At 33.7% G+C, this 23,899-nt stretch overlaps 2 protein-coding genes across 2 annotated transcripts; both read left to right on the forward strand.

Annotated features, from left to right (window-relative positions):
* The first annotated feature begins 740 nt into the window (after positions 1–740).
* Positions 741–8,210, forward strand: LOC134231808 (protein O-linked-mannose beta-1,2-N-acetylglucosaminyltransferase 1-like). The gene is made up of 19 exons (XM_062713779.1): positions 741–894; positions 1,563–1,637; positions 2,424–2,508; positions 2,883–3,013; positions 3,246–3,311; positions 3,436–3,549; positions 3,778–3,895; positions 4,226–4,324; positions 4,988–5,109; positions 5,292–5,362; positions 5,539–5,614; positions 5,803–5,928; positions 6,252–6,307; positions 6,454–6,526; positions 6,725–6,853; positions 7,235–7,425; positions 7,640–7,748; positions 7,926–7,997; positions 8,157–8,210. The coding sequence occupies exons 2-19, from the start codon at positions 1,599–1,601 to the stop codon at positions 8,208–8,210; spliced, it is 1,731 nt and encodes a 576-aa protein (XP_062569763.1). The 5' UTR covers positions 741–894; positions 1,563–1,598.
* Positions 8,211–15,245: 7,035 nt separating this feature from the next.
* Positions 15,246–17,262, forward strand: LOC134231823 (uncharacterized). Its single transcript, XM_062713792.1, has one exon. The coding sequence runs from the start codon at positions 15,469–15,471 to the stop codon at positions 17,125–17,127; it is 1,659 nt and encodes a 552-aa protein (XP_062569776.1). The 5' UTR covers positions 15,246–15,468; the 3' UTR covers positions 17,128–17,262.
* Positions 17,263–23,899: the final 6,637 nt, after the last annotated feature.

Below are 23,899 nucleotides of genomic sequence, written 5' to 3' on the forward strand. Positions count from 1 at the left end.
ACTATAGTCGGCCCCCTTATGAAAAAACTATAGGTATTGTGAACATTGATCTCACTAAATGATACCCCCAGCCTCCGATATGTGTATAAATGGCAGTGTCCATGTTTTCCTATGGGAAACCCAAAATATGTGTCGGGTCAAAAAGCAAAGTAGGAGGTGCACAATGGTAATGTATATAAAAATTCTGTGAACGTTTTATCAAATTTCATTCAGTGGTTTAAGAGGAGTTGCGGATAAGAGATGGGTACCCTAAAGCGTAACAGACGGACGGACGGACAGCTAGACGTACAGACAGACGGACGGACATACCGATTACAGTATACCCTCCCACTTTTCAAGTGGGGGGTATAAAAAAAATGAATAGAAATATCTTTGGGTCCTTTCCACAAGCGTCTGTGGTTGCTGCTAGGGCTTTCATATTTCACTTCACTTATAATAATGTATTTAATATATTTCTTGTACTCTTTTTTTTATTTGGTAACGTTATTTTCTGTCTCTCATGACACTTACCTTGGAGTACGTGAAGAACTTTGAATTTGGTCATATTTTCTGTTTGGATGGGACTAGGGCCAATTAATTCACTAGTCCATTTTTTAAAATGAACAGAATAATATACAGTTGTTTTGTTTTTTGTTTTTTTTTTTAGATCTAGGTTCCTGTGTTGAGACGATGTGAGACGTTTCTTTTTTTTCCGGAAATATTATAATTACCAAGTTGTTTTCAATTTTAGCAGCCGCTTATGTTTATCCTGTTGTTCCAACTTGCAAAGTTTTTGTGGTTTTGTAGATAATTTATGACTGTGTTCTCTAAAAGCACATACCAGACTAAAGAACATGAATAGTGAATGTGAAAGCGATCTTTCCAACTTGTAAAAGATTGAATTTTATACTAGAAGTAAGTACTGACAGGTAGAATCCGTAATAAATAGTGACCCCGCCCAAGTGTTAAACAGCTCAACTGACAGCTGTTAGTATATTGCACTGATGGAAAATCGGGGTATTTTTTATAATCTGCCATAGAAAAAAATAGAAATGTCACAAATGAGCAAGATGTAGTTATTTCAATTTTTACAGCATGCTTTTATTTTTCATTTTAATTGAATATGACAATTATAATGAATATTCAACATCTGTATGAGGTGAAAAACTCGAGCATCACCTTTCAATTATCAGTGACAGTTGGGTCATCCTAGTAACTTAATGTTTAGTAACACCCTCACACACACACACAGATACACTAGCATTATTTCTGTAAATAGTAGAATGTTGTAAATAACTGACAAATTAATTAATGAACATGCACAGGTTCAGTGACTGTATTGTTACTGAAAACTATTTTTGAGCTAGTCAAAAAGTAACCAATGACTTGTCCTCCAAACAACCAGAGTCAATAGGACTGTGTCAAACTCCTGTAAATGTTGTAACTCATACAACTTCCAAGCTGGATATGTGAAAATTATTCAAGCAACAGATGACGTTGTTTTAGCTCACTGCAATAGAAATATACCCATGGATACATATATTTCAAATTGCATTAAATAAAAATCTTTATTTGCTTTTCAGAAACACTAGTTTTTCACCAACATCCCATTTTCCGATATGCTCCTGAGAAAGAAATGGGTAACAAGAATTCTGCAGGTAATCATTTTGCTTCTCCATTTATATAATGATCTTGTTAAACTTAAAGTATCAAGACTTATGTTGAAGTGTAGGACTGCCTATTACTTTGGTGTTAGGGAACATGCCAGCAGTAAAAGAAAAAAAGATGTCTGCATATTACCGAAATCAAGCAGACTTAGTGCCCTCCTCTTTATTCTGTATTTTGGAGAGCTTGAAGAATGGTCTCATGTTACATACTACAATTATCTTTATATATTTCAATTTATTTATTGACATCACTATGTTGTTATACATTCAAAATTGGAAATCTAATGTCTTACAACAGAAAAAAAGATTTTATTTAAGATTGCGAGTCTGCAAGCTGTTAGGGGTAACATATTGAAGACCATTGTCTTCGGTAAACCATAATTTTCTTATGGGGAAAGTTTTGAAAGTCAAGCTTTATAGCTACATGCAATATTAATTATACCAAATGTTCAGTATAGAAGAAACATAGCTGTAAACTGTGCACACATAAATTCTGCACATATAAAATTTTTGGAATATCCCAGTAACACCCATCACCAAAGTTGACTGTTGTACTTTCCATTATGCTTGATCACACTGTTTCATCATCCAAATGGTAGTAGTGTTTTTGACATATGTTCCCCAGAGAACTAGATTCAACTGATTTAAGATAGTATATATGTTTGATTGTTTATGATAAATGATTTCAGAAACATACCTCTATACATAGAATTGACATAAAAAAGGTGTCAGTGAAAGAGAACTTGATGTGGACTAATTCTGTTGTCTTGGTTACAGGGCGGTTTGTTGCTGATTCTGATCGTCACGGCGATAATAAACATTTCGTTTATAAAGCAGACTCATCAGAGAAATCTAGATCAAGGTCAGTACCAATCTTGAATTGACAAAAAAAGTTACTGTAGTAACTATGGCCAACACTGTTCATCATGTTCAAAATCTCTCAAATAGATTCACATATTATGATTTAGTATACCGGGTATTTGTGTACATGCAGTACTAAGTTGTACTGAATTTGGACTAAACTCTACACGTAGGAGAAGTATGGTTTTGAAAATTCTTTAACAATTATACACAGATGGGTGAATAATGGGCATTCAAACGAAAAATTAAAAAGAAAAAAACATGAAAAAAGACCAATATAGTAAAAAAACACACTAAATTTGATAGAAGAAAATTTCCATACACACATGTAAATAATATTGGGAAGATTTTTCTTTTGATTTTCTAAATTAACAGAAAAGAAATCCAAGAAAAGAGAAACCCCAGCTGTCTCAGAGAAAAAAGTTGAGGAGAAACTGCCTGCGGAAATATCGCTGGGTGTAACGTCAAGCAAGTCCCTGGTGTTAGTAACAGTCAATGGGAACACGGTGTGTGTTTATAACAAACAAAAAAAGCTGGACAGACAGATAAAAATGTCCTATTGTTACATTCTGCTGTACCAGAATGTTTAATTGATAGAAAAATAATTCAGATGCATTTTACATACATGGATTTCAAAGTTTTTAAATGTAAAGACTTTGTGATTGTTTGTGTTCCCGTTCAAAATATGTCCAGTGTGTTAATGCTCTCTCAGTAATTAATTCCTCTTTTTACCTCTAGGTTTATCAAGATGATGACTTTGATGTCCACAGAGGAATCCATTTATTGGTCCTAAATCAAGCCACAGTAAGTATGAAGTTTAAAGTCTTGTGTGTGAATAGTGTTGTCCAGTACTGGTCATAAATTCTTTTTGAAAGTTTCTTGGAACACCACTGAATAACAACATTTTGCCAATTGACATCTTTTTTAGGGACGTATAATGGCAAAGCAGGTATTTGATACATACAGCGGGGGAGAAGATAAGGCCATGTTAGATTTCATCAACCGCATCTCTAAAAATAGAATCTTAATCTTCACCATCAAAGTAAGTATCAGGAGAACAGGTTATACTAGCACTTATTTTACTAGGACTTACTGGCAGTTATTGGTCATGTGAATGGCGCTGAGGGAATATTCGTACAAATTACAATCTGAACTTGCAGTTTGCAAGAATCAAAAAAATACTTATGCTTACCAAAACATCACGTAGATCATTAAAAACATGTACATTCTACCTGTAATTTCACTTTCTTTCTTAATTTTACTTCTTCAGGATGAAGGGTCATTTCAGCTAGGATCTGAAGCCCGGGCTGTCCTGGGTAAGATGGGCAGCATGACTGTGGAGAAACTGACCTTTAGAGACATGTGGATCTTCATCTGCTACAAAGGAGGTACTTTCATTTGTACGGAATATTGATTCAGGGAAAGCTTCGGTAAAGGAAATATGTACAGAGATTCAAGAATAGATTCAATAAAGCTGGTACATACATAGTAATGATCCAGGGGAAGATTTAGAAAGCTAATTTAGAGCTTGCTAGTAGAGATAAATTTAAATGTGTTAATCTAAGAGATCTAAGAGATAAATAAACTTTAAATTATTTAATTTTCTAACACATATATATCTTAATTCATAAGTTGAGGGTTACATTATTGCAGCTAATTCAGTATAATTATGAGGATGATGTACAGATTTCTACTTTTATAATTGTATTTACCAATAGGTAAGGTGATCAGTGAGCGTCACAACAAGGCCGCTACAATGGGAAGCTGGGGAGACCGAATCACCGTCAACGAGGTCGTTAAACTGGTGCCCTTACAAGGTAAGGAGGTCAGCTGGTACCCTGACATGGTAACGGGTAAATACATTTTCACATAATTTAAGGATGTGACAAACTGTATTATAACTAGTTTCATAAATGTTTTCCTTAACTGTACAGTAAAACTCGGTTATAGCGAAGTAATGGGGACCTGTGAATTTAATTCGCTATTCCGTAATTCGTTATATCCATATAACGAATTTGTATAACTTTATAAACCGAATCCGTAATATGCACATTTTCCTTGGAAGATTTACTTCCGAATATGTTAGGGAAGCAATTATTACATAACATTCTTTGGATAACTAAGGGTTTTTTTAATGAATTGAATTTTAAATAAAATTACTTACTGGTATAAAGTGGATTCAATATATAAAATTTTGAGATGCTTGAAAACTCGTTATAAAAGATGTAAATTGCATTATATTTAACCTCTAGGGGACTAAAAATCGGTTCGCTATATCCGTAAATTCGTTATATCAGAGTTCGTAATAACCGTAAAATTTTATAAAGAATTGTTAAGAATTTGGCCGTGGACCACGAAAAACTTCGTGATATCCATGAATTCACTATATCCGTGTTCATGCTAAAAGAGTTTTTCTGTATTTGTTAGAGTAACCTGAAATATGATTATTCCTGTATAATATGACTGGTAATTATTGGTAGATGCCAATTGTCCCTGGACTGAGTCGGAGCCTAAGAGACAGGCATTCTGTGAGAAGATGGAGGGGTACGGCAAAGTCTGTGACTGTCAACATCCGGACCCAATCTCATTTCATCCCCCTAAGGTAGGAAAAATTATCCGTCTGGCATTCATTATACATGTACATTTTGTTCATGGGCATTATATAGTATCTTGAGTTAAACATTAATATAACATTTACCTTAATGACACAAACTGTGCTTTGACTTATCTGATCTGTAAATCATTTATTTATTTATTTTATTTTTTGCTATTCTGATGGTACAGTTGGACAAGGATAATTTGGAGAATGTGGCCATAACAGTGATAGCTAGCAACAGACCCCAGTATCTGTACAGGTGAGTGATACAGGTGTATATCAATGTCTAGAATTAATCTATCAAGTTGAACAGTAAATTTACACAAAATATTTATGCTGACAATTTTTGAATTCTTTAAAATGTTTTCCAGAATGACTTTGTTTATAGGTTATATAATTATTTTTTCAGTATTGTTCATGTATTGACTTTTTCAGAATGCTTGTCAGGCTCTTGTCTACAGCTGGAGTTAAGACGGAAATGATAACAGTTTTTATCGATGGATTTTTTGAGGTGAGAATTGCTTAACTGTGCTGATTAGTAAATGGGACATTATTTACACTGTTATTAACTCCTCATAGATCCTTCAGCAAAAACACAATTCTTATAAAAATGTAAATGTCAAATAATTAATTGTTACTGTCATTGTGGTAATGTGTAAGATTTTGACCAATCAATGAATGTGTATTTTTCCCCTGTAGGAGCCCCTTGAGGTGACAAGACTGCTGGGACTGAGGGGGATTCAGCACACGCCGCTCGGGAAGAAGAATGCCAGGGTCAGTCAGCACTACAAGGCCAGTCTGACCGCAACCTTTGACCTTCACCCAGTAAGTAACCTCTGACCTTCAACCAGTAAGTTTATGTGTACCTCATTTCTTGTAACAGTATTATCTTCAGTGATTCAAAGTTTGTAATTGTAGGTTCAAATTTTATTTTCCAAGAATTCTATTATCATGAAAGACTTTAATTAAAAAGAATATTGTGTGTAATTTTAATTAAAATGCAAGTGTTAAAAAGTTGTATTGCATATTTGTTATTGATACCACATTTGCTTATAAATGTGTTATCATTTATTCTGCTTGAAATATCTTATTTACAATGCTTAGATTTTAAAGACAGGTAATAGTCTAACATATCCTTTATTCTGCAGTCAGCTCTATATACAATAGTTATAGTGGAGGACCTGGTCTTTGACAATTTCTTTAAGTAAGTGGAATTTTGACAAATGTATGAATAATGTGAAAAACCTTTGAAATTATGTAAACAGAACCTTTGAAATTATGTTGATATAAATTAAGATAAATCTTAAAGGTTATTTGGGTAAAGCAAGAGTTTTTTTTTTTTTCCCTCAGTTATTTTAGTCAGACAATTCATCTCATGGAGAAGGATTACACTCTCTACTGCATTTCAGCATGGAATGACCAGGTAAGCATAGACACTGATGACAAAAATGGATGAAAAGCCAACGTAAACTAACATGTACACTGCTAGAAAATTCTCTTATATTTAAACTTAATTTTATAGTCTTTCTAATTCTTTAAAGATTTTGAAAAGAATGTCAATAACATTTACTTAATCTTTATCTAAGATGTAAGTTGATACAGGTAATCTGGTTTGTTCTAGGGGTACTCTCATTCCTGTAAGGAGCCCAGCCTTCTCTATAGGGTGGAGACAATGCCAGGACTGGGGTGGCTACTCAAGAAGAAACTGTTTAAAACAGAACTGGAGAAACAATGGCCGTCCCCTGATAAAGTAAGAGTTACTCCAGAAACACAAATCGGTAGACATTTACTTATCTTTCATACATACAATCAGACTGTTTTCTCATGCATGGCACATCACTTATTTTATTGTTCCCTGCTTTTGGAAAAGTGCAGGAACATTAAATCTCATTTGTCCACTTTAACAATCTGTCTGTCTGTCTGACTCCTCATCATAATTTTTTATTTAAAGAAAGTAGGGTTAAACCCAAATAATTCTGAACAATTTTGATCATTATCATTGTATATTTCCTCTCTGGATTATAATTCTTGTCTTGATAATATTATTTGTCAGAATAATATTTCCTTATCTGGATTATATTTTCTGTCTGGATTATTTTTGACTTATCCGGATTACATTTCCTGTTAACAGCAGTGGGACTGGGATATGTGGATGAGACTACCCACGATGAGGAAGGGCAGAGAGTGTATCATCCCCGACATTTCACGCACGTATCACTTCGGGTCCAAAGGACTCAACATGAATCCATATTTCCAAGAAGTTTACTTCAAGAAACATTCCATTTTGAATGAGTCCAATGTCATTCTGAAAGATTTAGACAGGTAAACAAAAATATAAAAAGGTAAACAAAACTAAGACATGTAAACAAAACTTGGACGTGTAAAAAAAAGCCAAGAAATGTAAACAAAGCTAAACAAAGCTACAGCAAGTAATTAAAACAAAAGAAGTTAATGAAATCTAAGTGGAAAGCACCACATTTAAAACAAATAATCTATTGATCGATATTGTTATAACCACGTCATGAATATTCATTAGGATGACCTCAGAGAAATATGAAGAGTTGATTAATGAGATTCTGAAGACAGCGAAAGTGGTAGATCATTCCAAAGATCCTTGTGATAGCAGCCTCATTCCAAAAAATCAGGTAAAACAAACAGGACACACATCTCATATACATAAATAAAAGCATGTAAAACACTTCATCTCTGAAATCAAAGGTCATTGAATAGAATTGTGCATTTTAAAAAAGAAAGAAAAGATGACATTGCACTAATGACTGACTCGTATGATAATTAGATATCTAAATTTTTGTTCTATCTAGGACGCCGTCCATGTGTTATATATACAGATGCAGCAACCCACAGACTTCACTACGTGGAAACAAATCGCCAAGGTATCAATTTATGGTGTTATATTAATTATATTGTGATGATATATTACCGGTACACAAGTTTGATGAAACTAAAGTATTCAGGCTTATTAAGATTTTTTGCATGGAGATAATTTAATTGTTATGATAGCTTGATTGCCAAGTTTTCATTCTCTCTTCCAGTGCTACCACCTGTGGGATCTTGATAATTACAGGTTACCACAAGGTAGGATATAGCTTCTCTTAAAAAAACTTCATTATGATTCTAGTTCTTTTTTATTTCCAACCTAAAAAAAAATCTGTCTAAAAAAATATAAGGATATGCATTGTATGATGTTGTTCATAACTGACTTTGAATACTGTGTTTATTTTATGCATACATACTATATGCATGTTCATAAAAAATCATTATACATGTAATATGAAATGTTTGTTTACCAGTATATCATTTTTAGACCAAGATATTCAATGTTATTTAAATGTCCTATGACATATCTGTATATGGTATTCTAACATTGATAGAAATACCAAGAGTAAATGAGAATCCTATCCTATTTTATACCAGAGCATGTGGCGATTGTATCTCAATGGTACCCCAGTCATGATGGTGGGCGTGCCTAACTCTCCATATCAGTAAGTCTGTCTGTGTGTCTAACAATTTCTTAAGTACCTCTGTCCACAGTGTAAAAATCCAAACATATTAACCTGCATAAAAAAACTCAATTTTAGTAAAAAGAATAATTTAGAATAAAGAAGATGATGATTATCGTTAGATTTTTTAAAAAAATTTACAATCTATAATCAATAAATGAGAAATATTCTTTTTAGCTGACCATGTTATCTTTTTAACTTGTAGTACACATAAACCCAGCAACGTGACACCATTTGTCCTGAAGGAGCCCTCAAAGAAGCCCTGATGATAACGTCTAGAACTCGGCTCTTCCAGTCTACAAATCTGTACCATACCGGTGGAAGGAAGGGTTAATTAGGTTGTGTTCCATAGAGTGCCTTGTCATGAGGATGTATCAAGCATACTCTACACATGTGTCTGAAAATACATAGCTATACAGGTGTCCTAGAATATGTAGATGATGATTGAATGCGGCCATGCCTCTTTTTGTTGAGGCTTTAGTTTGTCATATACTAAAGAAATACTCTTTGTGGTATTAATTGACTATTTTACACTAGTACTTATTAGTGTAACAAGATTTCTGCCCTATTTATGTAACACTAGTACTAATTAGTGTTACAAGATTTCTGTTTTACTTATTTTTACACTAGTTATTGATAGTGTAATAATAAAAATTCTGCTTTATTTATTTTACAGTAGCTATTGCTAGTGTTACAAGAATTTTGCCTTATTTTTGTACTATAATGTTCTAGGCCACTTTTTGAGGCTTTATTATTTTTTAATGCCCTTTAAGGACTTTAAATAATATATTGACAGTATGCATTATTTTTTTTTTACACTGAATTGTGAATGGTAAATATTTTGTACGTTAATTAAAGGTAGACAGTTTTATGAGGAATCAGAGTACCAAATATTTTTTTTAGGCATTTGCTTTATTTAGGTAATGAAACCCAGAAAACCCTTATCTTTTTTTTGTCTCTTTCGTCTTTTTTTTTTATTCATTGTAATACAGTGTATCAGAGTTGATGTTTGCAAGTAGAATTTGCCTTAAAATTATTTAACTGCAGGTAAAATTTGGGATATTCAATATATCTTGTTTATTGAGTGTTGGAATTGTTATGCATTTTTTTTAAAATTTATTAATCACAATAAAACTAGGTTATAACAAAGTCACTGGGACCAGTGAAATTACTTCACTATATACGTAATTCATTATTTCCGTATAAGGAATTCATTAAATTTATATAGCTAGGGATCTAAAATAACTTCACCATATCCGTGAATTCGCAATATTCGTGTTCACACTAAACGAGTTTTACTGCATTGATAAAGATTTGTGAAGAGATGCCATAATCTCATGTGTTAAAATCTCAACTAATAAGCTGATATTCTAGTCAGAAATTGTCAATGTTATTTATAGTTCTGTTAAATGATTGTTCTATTATTTTTTCCAATAATGTTACCCAAGTTTCACCCCCTTGGCATGTGATGCTGGTATTTTTTTTTACCTGTGCGTACCTGTAATTTACACCAGCTGGGTCTGATATATATTAATACTGTTATTTTTCGTCATAAAACAGGTTGTGAGTTACCATGTTGATCTATGCAATTTATTTTGAAACTGTTAAATCTTAAGAGAGAGATATTTTGTTACATTGTCTATTTTTATGCGTATATTTTTATTATCTAATTTTTTTGTTTGCATTATACAATCTTTCCCTGTTGAAATTCAGTTTGTTTAATTCTTCTCATTCTTGTAAATAAATCAATGATTATGAATGCAATAAGTACTCTGGTAAAATGGCAATAAAATTCATTTCCACAATGACCACCTTTGCTCACAAAAATAATTAAATTATTTTATCAAAGATAGTGCTCAGATCCGTGCTACAGTGTAGTTTTGGTGCAATAGTTTTACCCTTTAAATGCTCCATTGTTGATGGTTTGTTAACCTCTGTTGCCGTATGATTCAGTATTTTGAAAATCTTGAATGTATTAGTATGCAATAATATGCTTAATATATTTTACCTCATTTGTATATTTAACAAAGAACAAATCCAAATGAAAAGATACAGACCAAAACCTTGCACAAAAATCAAATTAGTTTGAGGTCCACTGTCTTTTTTTGCTTTTCAAAGATTGTACAATAACTTGTACTTAACAGTAAATGTGTTCAACAATAATGCTTAAACTTTTCTTTATTTTTTTTTTCATTTATGATCTAGTCTTAGCTGTAAGTTTTGCTTGTGTATTTAAAAAATTAGGTTTTTAATAAATTGTTATAACAAAGTATTTTTGTTTTTATTCATCAGGTTGTGTGTATGGCACATTCTTCCTATCAAATGAAGTTATTTTACCAGATCACAAGTTCATTGCCAGTTCTTTATACCTATCTGAATTTAGATAAAATTTACACTTTAATTATCCTTCAGATAGTGTTGGATACTTTGTACTGTGTTCGCATCATTCATATCCTTGTCACGGAGCACAACCCAGTTTATCTTAATGGAATGGAGTATATCCATGCTAGTACATATAAAAACCCTATTTGACTCAAATTTTAATAGAAGTATGACAGTCTGGCTTCACATCCTGCATCTACAGGCCCGTAGAACGCGGGGAGGGGGAGGCAGGGGCCCACCATACTTTTTTAACTCACCTGCGCTGAAAGCTCAAATGAGCCGTTTTCCATCGTTTGTCTAGCTGTCCGTCTGTCCATCCATCAGTCTCTAAACTTTTATTTTTTTCAACTTCTTCTCAAGAACCCCAGGCCAATTTTACGATGAGGGTTCAAATCCCACTGTGGGACGTGGAGACCGGTCCTTCGAATGAGACCGTATAAACCGAGGTCCCGTGTCGCAGTAGATGTAGGCACGATAAAGATGTCCCTGCTCAATGGTCCAAGATGTTGAGTATAGGACAAAATTTGCAGCACTCCACCGGCAAGTGGTGGCGTCTCCATATGAGTGAAACATTCTCGAGAGGGACGTTAAACATGCAACAAACAAAAAACAATGTTTGATTTGGTAAATAGAAATGCGAGAACATATGCGTATAGGAGCAAGTGAAAACAGGATTTTTATCAGGTGCAGATAGAGTGAGACAGAGCAAAAAGTATAAACCCACGAATCTTCGATTACGGGGGCATAAAAAGGTTACAAGCATTAAGAATTCGGTATCAAATTTTGAGAAACTAATATCATGCAGCTCATTTTCATTTTGATAATTCACTTACTATAGTTTCCTTAGGAGAATGGATTATGCAATTCATTTTATTTTTATTGAAGGAGTAACCTAAAATACAGAGATAAACAGAGAAATGCGTAAACTATAGTTAAGAGTTGATAAATCACAAACGTGAAACTATATTTATGATTGTTACCATACTTCTGTGCATGACAAAGTAATGTCGCGTTAACATGGTTTCATGTAAAATCACAAGGAATATACACTGATAAACCTATGTTTTGTCATTTTTGTGAATTTTAATTTTTACAGCAAAGTCAGTCAAATATCCATTACAAATCACAAAGGAATAGTAATACGTGATCGAGAAAGGAAGATAAATCACGTGATTACCCTTCTCTGTGACAGATTAATGTCGCCATCAAATCACAAGGAAAATGCAGGATCTTAATTCTACAGCCATAGTCAGCCAAATATCCATTAAAAATCACAAAGGAATAATTAATAAACTACCTGACCTCAAGAACAAAGAAATTGCGAAGGAACACAGAATTTCGAAAAAAAAACCTGACTTCATTTAGTCTTGTATTTTAACCTACCTTAATTAAGTGAAAGAATTTAACGTTATTTTTTTTTTATATACATTTCACATGTATATTACCATGTGAAGCCTTTCCCAAATGTCATTGGAATTCCTTTCTTATATACATGACTATATTCTTATGTAAAAGTAAGATTCCCTCCCCAAGCCCACCTTCATTGATTCCGTTCATCCGAAAATATTTGGAAACTTTGGTTGAATTCTGAAAAAAAAGGATTAGGAAAACACATGATATGTGCGATAAGAAAAAAAACACGAATATTTTTATCTCAGACAATTAAGTTATACTAATAATCACAGTGATTTGTCTTTGTCACCAATTTTAACTAAACGTTTCATTTTCTCCTTTGGTTTGTCATAGTTGAAAATTACTTATCGTGAGAACTGGAAACCGCGGTTTAGATTTAAATATGAGTATTTGTGGCCACATAAATTCCCTTCTTATTCATGGGAATGATCCACCTCATTGCTCGACTTTATTTAAAATGAAAATGTGATCATAAGTTTTTTCCTTATAGCTGGCAAATAAATTTAGGTGTACCAACACAATTTGAAAAATAAATTAATTTGAATATATATTTATTTTTTTTTACTCTAAATCTTTTTTTTTATAGGTTTGCATTTTAAACGGTGTATTTTAAAATCTTGGGATATTAATGAAATAAGAATAGACTTCTTCAGCAAAATTGTGAAAATCATGGCCCCTTGCTCTGCTGTTCTTGAGTTAAGGTGGGGCTCTTTTATTCCATAAGGAAAATGCATACATTCTTTTAAAAATCCTCCCTCGTATTAATTCAGCAAACAAACTAAGTAAATGGATATGATAAGCAGGGATGCAGCTTCCAAATTGTGAAATTTATTACCCTGGGCTCATGGGTTCTGGTGTATAGGGTGGGGCTCTAATAATAATACAGTGAAAATGCATTTATCTTTGAAAATCTCCGCTCCTTGACATTAAGCAGTTAAAGTAAATGTATACGGTTTTAAAAGCAAAGGATCAAAGACACAAAGTGTTCTTCATGACCCCTAGGTCAGGGATTCTACAAAAGCTCTTAATTCAGGGCTTTTTTGAATAAGTTTAAATTCTCTGAAAATCTTCACTGCTCCTGAAGAGTTATGCATATCATGGTGTTCAAAGTATCTCTTTCAAAATTTTCCAATTCATATGCAATTATCACAGGCCATATGATTATTCTTTTCAAAAAAATTTTTTTTTTTAGCAAACAAAGTGCAAATGTTGAGCAAGACTGTCTCTTCTGAAATTCAAAAACCCTGTGTAAAGAGTTAATGTGTCATATTTCTCTTAACCAGTTAAAAAAAAAAGAAATTCAGAGGCCTTTAGATCACCTTATTAATCAAACTTACATTATAGGGGTTTAAAAATATCTTCACTTTTTCAGTCAAATTATAGCGACCCAAAGGCCTGTGACAAGTTAGAACATAGAACAACATACACATCATCAACATGAGCTTGATTACCAAATGGTAACAGTTTTTTAACACTTTGAAAAGAGTCGCCCTCTGTCTTTAATTGAATTTTTCATCCCATTAACCCTGTGTCACAGTCCATTAGTGGAGGGGTAAATGGCTTAAAGTAGATGGGTACCAATCTTACAATGATACAGTTATGCTGAAAAGTCAAAGCTGTCATTGTTTATATGAACATGTTCTGACCAGAACATATTATGTTCTCGAGATCGAACAATGTTTAAATTTATATGGCTTTTATGTTAAGTTTTTCCCCAATTCTGCTACATTTCAAAATTGAAAAAATAATACTATCTCAAAAGAGTCGAATCAGAGAGTAAGAAAACTACTAGTATCATTCTTGTTATTTTGTAAGTAGCCTTTCGAGAAAAATCGTCCTTGGAACTGCATGGTCTTAAATTTGCAATTTTTCTTGGAATGTATTTTTTTCTTTTAGTCTTATATTCAATATCCCCCCCCCCCCTCCTTAAAAAAATCATTCGACAGCCTTTGTTATTGGGGAATACGCATAAAACGCTTTTATAAAAAGATATAAGATATACAGTGTATGTAAAGATTTAAATCTCTAAATTGATCCATAAATTATAATTAAACTTGTGTTATTTTTTGTAACTTTAACATTCATTGACTTTAAAACCCAAACGAATCAAGTTTTTAGAAAAAAAATGTTCTTTGTTACGGCTTAAGTAGGTTAACGATCGACACAATTAGGTAATTACCGAAGATAAATCGGTTACACTGTAGACAGATTAACAGTAACCGGAGATGAGGGGCTCTCTTTGTAAAGTAGTGTAAAAATTAAAATAGGACTTTGACACGAACGACCAAAAAAATTGACAAAGACAGAATAGAGAAAATAACCGTAAAATTATCCAGTCAGCAAAAAAAGTTTATTTATTTATTTATTTGGAAGGGAGGAGGGCTAAAATATATTTTGTTTGTACATTAAATTAGACAATGTGTTTTTATAATATCATTTAAATGGCCATGGCCTTGGGGATTTACCAGACGCCTACGTATAATGTGCGTTAAATACTTAAAACTGTTAAATGTACAAAAGAAAAAATGTCATTGATTCCTTATAACAAAGGGATGATTCACTTCAAAAATAAAAGAAAGAAACACGACCAACTTGGCAAACTGACACAATTTTAAGATCATTCACAAAGAAAACATTTACCGATTGGTTGACATGAATCACCCCTGTGGTTATTTTACGCGGGGTATAATTCGAGTGGGAGGCAAAGACCCCCTTGTCCATGGCTGACCGCCAACCCAAAATCAAGAAAACCGAACGCACCCGATTTTCTCAAACAGACATGTATCAACTCTGAGCGAGAACGATCTCTAGGCGTATTACACTGCGCTGTACCACGGCGTGACAATATTGGACATTTAGACCTAGGTTCTGTCAATACACGTACAGACTGAATTAAATCCCGGTCTGTTCTCGGATATCAAGATTTCCAACCGATTGAGCGCGAACAACCATCGATCAAGTTTCTCCCCTAACGGTTCTGTTTATACTGCGCAGTGAACGTTAACGGGATTAGCCAGTCGTGTATAGACAGACCGCAGAACCTTTCCACATGAGTGCCACGCTATTTCAGGCTTATCCAGACTTGCTGGGCAGGTATGCAAATTGTCAGAACATAAACACGATACACAGTATGGCGAAAGACATGGGCTCTCTCCCAGTGGCCGTGTGGGACAGCCAGCCCCTCACCCTCAGGGACGTTCTCATGCAGGTGGATATCCCCACCCTGGGGAAAATCGTCAAGGGACAGTTCATGAATTTGGGAGTTTCCAAAATTCCATTCAGGAACTTACAACAAGAGGTATTGATTCATTCTATCAAAACAAACATAAAAGTGTTGTCACACAGTGTTCAGCGAATTGACGGTCGGGACGGACGGTTACGCCTTCATCCCCTGGAACAGAGACTCTCGATCCCTATCACGTATCAGGGATGGTTCGAACTCCTGTCCGAAGACGGCCGATCGGCCCGGCCGATTGATAGTGTAATGCACTTGGCCAAAGTTAGGCCGAATCGGTGTCTTGTAAGACAAAATATTAAGGCATTTATGTCCAACGAGGACGGACAGATGACGTATGATAAATCAAAGATAGTGCCGAGTGGGGAATCTTTGACCCTTATGGGTGACGTCACAGTGAAAGCACCGACAGGGGAACGTCGTAAGGTTTTAAAATGTCGAGATTCTAAAGGTGTTATTCTGTTCTTTGATTTGGAACAAAGAGGACTCTTTACGTCCATCGCGGGCCCTCAGGACGTGACTGGAGTAATGACCATTAAAGACATTATTGGGCGTTTCCGTCTGCCCCTCACCGTCAAGTTAGTCCAGGGCGTGTGGCCCAAAGTGGACACTAACCGCTTCACGGGGATAGTCCGTCTGGACTGGGTTTACACGGACGAAGTGGCGTTTCTGTGTCCACTGGACCGTGGTATGTTCCGGATCACACCCGTCCCTACCGAGGTGCTAATGAAAGTCTTGCCAGCAGTAAACTCCACAGAGATTCTTGAAAATCAGACAATTAAAGACATTATTACAAAGGTAAACAGAATGGTGGCCAACTATAACAATACCATACATCTTATTTTAGCCGTTCCGGAAGCTGCCATGGTGAAAAATAAGTCTCACCAAATGGCCAATATGTTTTCGCCAAAAGAAAGTTCGAATGGTCATTCTCGTGTGAAGCGATCGAAAAGTCGCGAGGATGTCCTAATGAACGATGTGGATGAGCTGTATCAATACCTACGTGACGGGAAAATGCCCCCAAAAGAAAAATTCCATTACGATTCAGATGAAGAAAGCTTTTTTGAGGAGCCTGCATATGAGAAGTTAGACGACTTCCGGTCCAGGTTAGAACGCCTGGAGCGGGGTGAACCTGCCCATCAGAGCAGTCGTTATCGTCCGGCAGACCTTGCCAAACTTGGTCTACATAAGGGGACCGAAAATCTTAGATCCGTCGACGAACTGAACGGAAATAAACCTACCACACCCCCTGAAGCCCCTCCGCCCGTTCCCCCGCGGAGGTATACAAGAGCCGATTCCGCGCCGACGATCAAGTTGAGTCAGGTCCAGAAATCTAGTCCTCAGAAGACAGAATCCTCTAGCGGCTCGAGTCGGGGAGGGGCGAGTAAAAAAGACACAAAACAGACTAGCAGTAAAACATCCTCCCATTCATCAGGGAAGAAGAAACATTCTGTGCATACGTTCTATTTATAGACTTAATATTAACAGTGATATTTAACAAGTGCCAAGTTTTCTTTTGCAGCTTTCACAAAAGCTTTCAAAGGATCATATTTGCATTTATTTTTAAAGAATTTTCAGTGATATTTTTTTATGATTTGAAAATTGCACAAGAATTTTGTGAAAATGCATTTGTAAGACGAAAGTTATGCTTAAATACGATTGTTTAGTAATTTACTACAGATAAACCTATCCGTATGTCAGTGGGATAGTGAGGTATTGTGACCGACCCAAAAAAAATCAAAGGGGAAATATTAATTTTAGCTAGGATCTTTGTTCTAGACAGAGTGTACATTATATATATATATATATATATATATATATATATATATATATATATATATATATATATATATATATATATATATATATATATATATATATACCTTTTTTCGTTGCGGTTATAACATATCTAATTTGTCAAGATTGTGATAATATTAGCCGATTGCGAACTACAAAGTGAACTTCACACACAAAGGGTCATAAATTATTATTTCTGGCATAGTCAAATGCACATCTTAAACATGTTCTAATTTAATTAAAACATTGGTTAATGTAAAACGCCAGATCGCATGATTTTATATACCTGTAATTTTACCTGTGTATTTTATTCATTCCTTTTATGGCCGTTGATTCTAAAGATAAAAAGAAAATGACACGCCTCAGTTCCCTGGCGTCGATCTGAATACATATACATAAAAGTAACACTGAGATGTTGTTTTAAATTTGACACAGCGCAATTCAACCTGTTTTGTTTATTCTTAAGATTTTTTGTTCGTCTTGTAAAGGTGAATTTTGGTTTTGTTCGCTAGAGGGGTTTGTTTTATTTTAGAAACTGGGATTAAATCAAGTGTGTATAATGTTTCGACAGAGAGAAAATGCATTTACTACCAGATACTAAAATAATCGAAAACGTAATAAGATTTTTATTAATATTCCTACATATAACTGCGTATATTTCATTTATGGATGATGATGGATTTATTATGGATGAGGATTTATAGTTATCGATCCAATCCGGAGACGGATCTTATCCCGGAAAGAAATAATAGACCCCGTGTTCTTAAGAGAGCAACCACATCCAAAGGCGTGATTAAAAGAAAAAACGTATAAAACTCATTAAACCATTAATCACGAGACTTTAATTAAATGCATTGTTTCAGATATTTTCCTTTTCAAGTGAAAAAATGTGTACTCTATACGACTTGACAACTTTTCCACAAGAAAGCCAAAGTATTTTTGAACATTAGATTACCTGTATTTTATATTATCTGACCAAAATCTCTGTATAAGGAACTTCATATACTTTATGACAAGAAATGCCACATGCAGACAGATATACTTTTCAGCTCTTCTGAGTCGAAAGCTCAAAGAACTAATGTTATGGTCATTTGTGCTATTTGCGTTAAATATTTTTTGAATATTGCCCATTTTTTCAAGAAAATCACCAATTTGGAAAGACATATTGCCATTAAAGAGGGGGAATTTGACCCTTAAGTTAGTAGAGATAACGAGCGGATTAAAAACAAAAGAAACTTTTGAATCCCCAATATTTTAAAAAGTTGATGCAACATGGGGCCCTTGAATCATACATTTATGGACAAGTTATTCGATTTTTTAAACCAAAAAGCTAGTCATGTGGTGACTTTCGGAATTTCATCATATAAACTTTAACCTCGCCAATAACTTTTGAGTGAGTGGGGATCTGGCTTTCATAGATATATTCCTTGCAACAAGACCATTCTTTGGGTATCAAGAAATTTGACCTTGGAATCATTTTGACAAAAAATACCTAACTTTAACTTTGGTAATTACATTTTAATATTTAATACTAGGACTTTTTAGTTTTATTCCTTATGACAAGACATTCCTTTATGAAAATCCACTGTTTGACCTTTTGACCTTGGAGTTTGACTTGCATATGAGAAACTTCAACCTTAGTCAAAAGCTCCCAGACTCATCTTGTTCAGATATTTAAAGGTTCAGAGTCATCAAACTTGTTAGTAACTAGTAAGTCAAGTGATCTTGGCCATTGAACCTTATTTTTTGCTGAACAAACCATCGATAACTAATGAAAAATCTATGGACCCGTGTAATATTACAAACTTTCTGTAGATCAGTTTCAATCGATTCCAGATTAACAGAGAAAATACATTACTCTGGGTTATTATAGAGTCAATACATAACGATTTACCATGTTATTTCTGTGACAAAACTAAAACCTCAATACAGTTTCTAAAAAAAAATGTTTGATTTCGAAATAAAAGAGACTCCATCAACTAAAAGAAAAATATAGATTAAGGTAGTCCGATCCTCAGGTTTATAAAATCAGCAGTTAAGTAATCAAACATACTCATAAAAATATCTGAATCCACAAAGTTATGTGAATTTATCCACAGTATTTCTCAAAAAGTTAAAGATTAAAGTTAATCATATTACATAAGGAAATTTGTCAAATCTCCCATGTTTTTTTCAGTAAAAGAGAATGGAAAAGTCAGCAATTCATTTTCTTATTGCAAATTGATCAACAAATATGTTTTAGGTAAAAACAAAACAATAGGTATCCAGGCATTCAGAGAAATTGTCATGATTTTCATACTTATTTGGTATTAAATGTCTTCTATTTCCTTCATGTATTCTACAAAAGCCTTTTACACTATGTATTCTATAATACATAGTGTAAAAGGCTTTTGCTATAATTGCAAGACACCACAAATCAGTTCTTATTTCATATCATGCTAATAAGCATTGGTGTCTAAGGCTGTATTCAGGAAAATCTTATTTCTCTTAAGGATATCCGATCCTCAGCCAGGAAGGATAACTCCAAAAATTAATAATTAAGTTGAAATGCATCAAAATGAAGCTTGAAAATTAATTTTTTTTCACGCAACAATTTTCGATTTATTCATTTTTACAAGATTCAAGGTTTTTGGAAGTCTTAGAAAAGGTTTTATAAAAGTTGACATTTGTACCCTAATAAAAGGGGGAAAAATTATACAGTTTTAGAGAATTGAGATTGTCTTGAATCCAGTCGTAGATACCAGTGTTTATTAGCATGATATGAAATAAGAAGTGTTTTATGGTGTCTTGCAATTAAAGCAAAAGCCTTTTACACTATATATTATAGAAAAAGGTGACGAAAATAGAAGACAACAAGTACCAAATGCCTATAAAAATCATGACATTTTCTCTGAATGCCTGGATATTTATCGTTCTTTAACCTAAAATATATTTGTTTATTAATTTGCAATAAAAATGCATCGCTGGTATTCCATTTCGCTTTTTCTGCAAACATATTGGATATTTGACAATTTTCCCTATATAATACGATTAACTTTTTTTTTATTTATTTATTTATTTATTTTTTTTTTTATAATTTTAACGAAATACTGTGGATAAATTTACATAACTCTGTTGATTCAGAGATACTTTTATGAGTATTTTTGATTACTTAACTGCTAATTTTCTAAACCTGAGGATCGGACTACCTTAAACTGTATTTATTTTTTTCCTTTTATAGGGTACAAATGTTAAATTTTATAAGACCTTTTCAAAGACTTCCAAAAACCTTGAATCATATAAAGATGAATAAAATGAAAATTGTTGCATGAAAAAATTTCATTTTCAAGCTTTATATCGATGCTTTTTAAATTAAATAGCAATTTTTGGAGTTATCCTTCCTTGCTGAGGATCGGATATCTTAAAAGTTACAACACATCTTTAATAATTTATATAGAAAAATGAATATTTCATGAATTTTCATGATTGATTATATAAAATTTATATAAAATTCTCAATTTATTACCTGACACTTTACCCATGAAGTAAGCTATTAGAAAATTTATCTTGTACTGCAAAAATAATTATCCACTGTGTATTTAAGTGTGTATTATGTAGACTAGATAGCGTCATCGTGGGATCGAAGTTTTCTTCGATAGTGCGATGGCCCGATAGTACGATGACGATGAAGAGAAGGTGTGGTAGCGAGATGACGATGATATGATAACACGATGATGCGATGACGATTGTGCGATGTTCACTATCGCTTCATCATGTAATCGCACCAACGTCAAAGCATTCTCTCATTATTGCATCATCGTCAATATCATCGTATCGTCGCCTCCTCTTTATCGCGCCATCGACCTTTTATAAGTGATGTTCGATCTTAAGAAAGTGTTTCATGTTGTCTTTCATATTTCATAATACTATTTACAAATGTACTAGTATATTATACTCGATTTGATATATATACCCACATACGGAGTTTATATATCTCAGTTGATTTGATACGCAAGAGCATGCTCTACGTATGAACAATTTCTAAAACGACGTCAATTATTGACAAACAAGTTGATGAAACAAGAATATCAGCAGTCTCGTTTAATCATCATTTCATAAGTTCTATGGTCGATACAATGACCTTGTCAGCAAATACAATTTATCATTGAGTCAAATGCTGACTGACGTTTTTCATACTAATTTGTTGTTCCATTATTTATACACCAAATTGACAACGGATTTTACCTTCTGTTATATCCCGATCATGACAAGGAACGCATGGCGGGAGTGACTGGTCAGCAGGATATGCTCACTCCTCCATGACACCTGATCCCAACTCTGATTTTTTGGAGGCCCGTGTTTGCTCTGTTTCTGTTTTGTATTGTTTTATGGACTTTTGATCTTGAATACTGTTCGTTATCTCCATATGTTTCACCTGATAGAAGTTTTATGGTCATTGCTGCAGTGCATATAGTTTATTTTTAAAAATAATGTCAACATCAGGAATCACAAGGCCACACGTGTTTTATTATCCCGGTCATATATGGTGTATTCAAAGATTTAAACCATCATGGATCCTGTAATTGAAGGAGTAAAATAGTTTTTCCACATCAATTTTCCACATATGTCCATAATATATCCGGTAATTTCAGTATAAATAGACGTCCTCAGGCACTCTGCACACACAGTACACCAAAGACATGCAATTACTACTGAAACATGTAGTCATCTTTTGGCTGTTTGTAACAGGTGGGTTAAATTTTATTTGGGATTACTACTAATAGCAGATATAAGCAAGAATTTCTCTCAAACAACACCGTAAATCTGGAAATTTTTACGATTTTATTTTGCGAATTCGGGTCAAAATGCTGTTGATTAATTTTTACGTTTCAAAATTTTGCGAATGACCACTGTTTTGTTTACATTTTCTTATTGGTAATTTATTTTTAAGAAAAATATTTTTGCGAATGCTATGAACTCGCAAATTTGCTAAAAATTTATCTACAGGAAAAATTTCCAGATTTACGGTATTAGCCTCCGTTTAATTTGATATATTATGATCAATATAATTTTAACAATAAATGTCATTCCCGAATCCTACAAATAAAAAAAATGTATTGAAAATGGGGAATATATGTTACTTGAAAGTTCTTGTTTTCAGTTTTGGATTAGAAAAACGAGGTTGGGATTTTTCCCAAAAAGTCTGAGAAAGATTTCAATAAAATTGAAACTTTTAATAAAAATAGGATAAGATTTTATTTAATAATTGTGTTTTTATGTATCGTTTGAATTACAAGATACACACACTTTCAAAACATCAAATTTATGTTATTTAACAGCCTCCTGTTGTGAGAATGATGGCAAATGTGAAGGAAAGGTTGGTTGTCCCAGTGGTCAGGTGGAAGCTTGTTACACAGACAGTGTACATGTAAATAGGAACGGATGAGTTATTTACAGATTTACAACCAAACGCACTTTCCATATTAAACTGAAACGAACGCCTTTTCTTAATTCTGAAAATATAATGTGGTCCGACCCTTATGGTTAAAGCAGTATCCACGGAGAATTAAAAGTAAAATTTCCTGTATTCCACAGGGAGGGATAAGAGATTTAATTCCTCTTTACGTAACTAATATATTAAATTCAGATTGCCTGTTTGATCGTGACTGCGATGATGTCTGCAACGATGACGACCAAACCTCGGACTGTCGGTGGTGGAAATGCTACTGTCATAATGATTAAACGCAAATAAATTAGAGAAACATGAAGTATAATTGATTTGTTGATGAATTATTTACCAAAGATAGAATTGTAAAATAGTATATGTTTAGCCTATAATTGTCAACCAAAGAAAATAGTTTAGAACTTATGTTTTAAAAAAATTAATGAGATGTATCTAACTTAGTTACTCACTTATCCCCTTCCTCCCCGATGGGACATAAGGCTTCAACAAGCTGTCGATCGCCATATTTCTCTGTTCATTGCCACATGCTGCGCCTGCCTCCACGAGTAGCCCATATCTTCTACTGATGGTATAGTTCTTCTTAACCAACTTCGTAAAGGTGTTTTCCAAGTACAGAAGATTTCAATACAATCAACAGAGCCTTTTAATACTAGAACTTCTGACCATGGGCTATGATATTCATAATTTTAGCAGAGGCACCTTTGCTAATCATGAGCATGTATGGTTTCTTATGCTCATTTGTACCGGGAAAAGAAGTTTTTAAAGAGTCCATGTGTTGAATTTGAAAGACACTTCAAAACTGCCAGTCAAATTTACATTGTAACAAAATTTGTCACAAAGCATTCATCGGTTAATGGGAGTGTCCATGTTCTGCCAAGGTAACCCGATATATATGTTACATCAAAAAGAATAATAGGAAGTGTACAATGGCACTATGTAACAAAGCAAATATGTGAAGAAAGCATTAACCATGGAACAGAAGTGGGATCAGGTGCCTTGCAGAAG

This window comes from Saccostrea cucullata, unplaced genomic scaffold (assembly GCF_032062105.1).
Source record: "Saccostrea cucullata isolate Sc308-1 unplaced genomic scaffold, CSIRO_AGI_Scuc_v1 ctg1220, whole genome shotgun sequence".
In the NCBI taxonomy this organism is placed as follows: domain Eukaryota; kingdom Metazoa; phylum Mollusca; class Bivalvia; order Ostreida; family Ostreidae; genus Saccostrea; species Saccostrea cuccullata.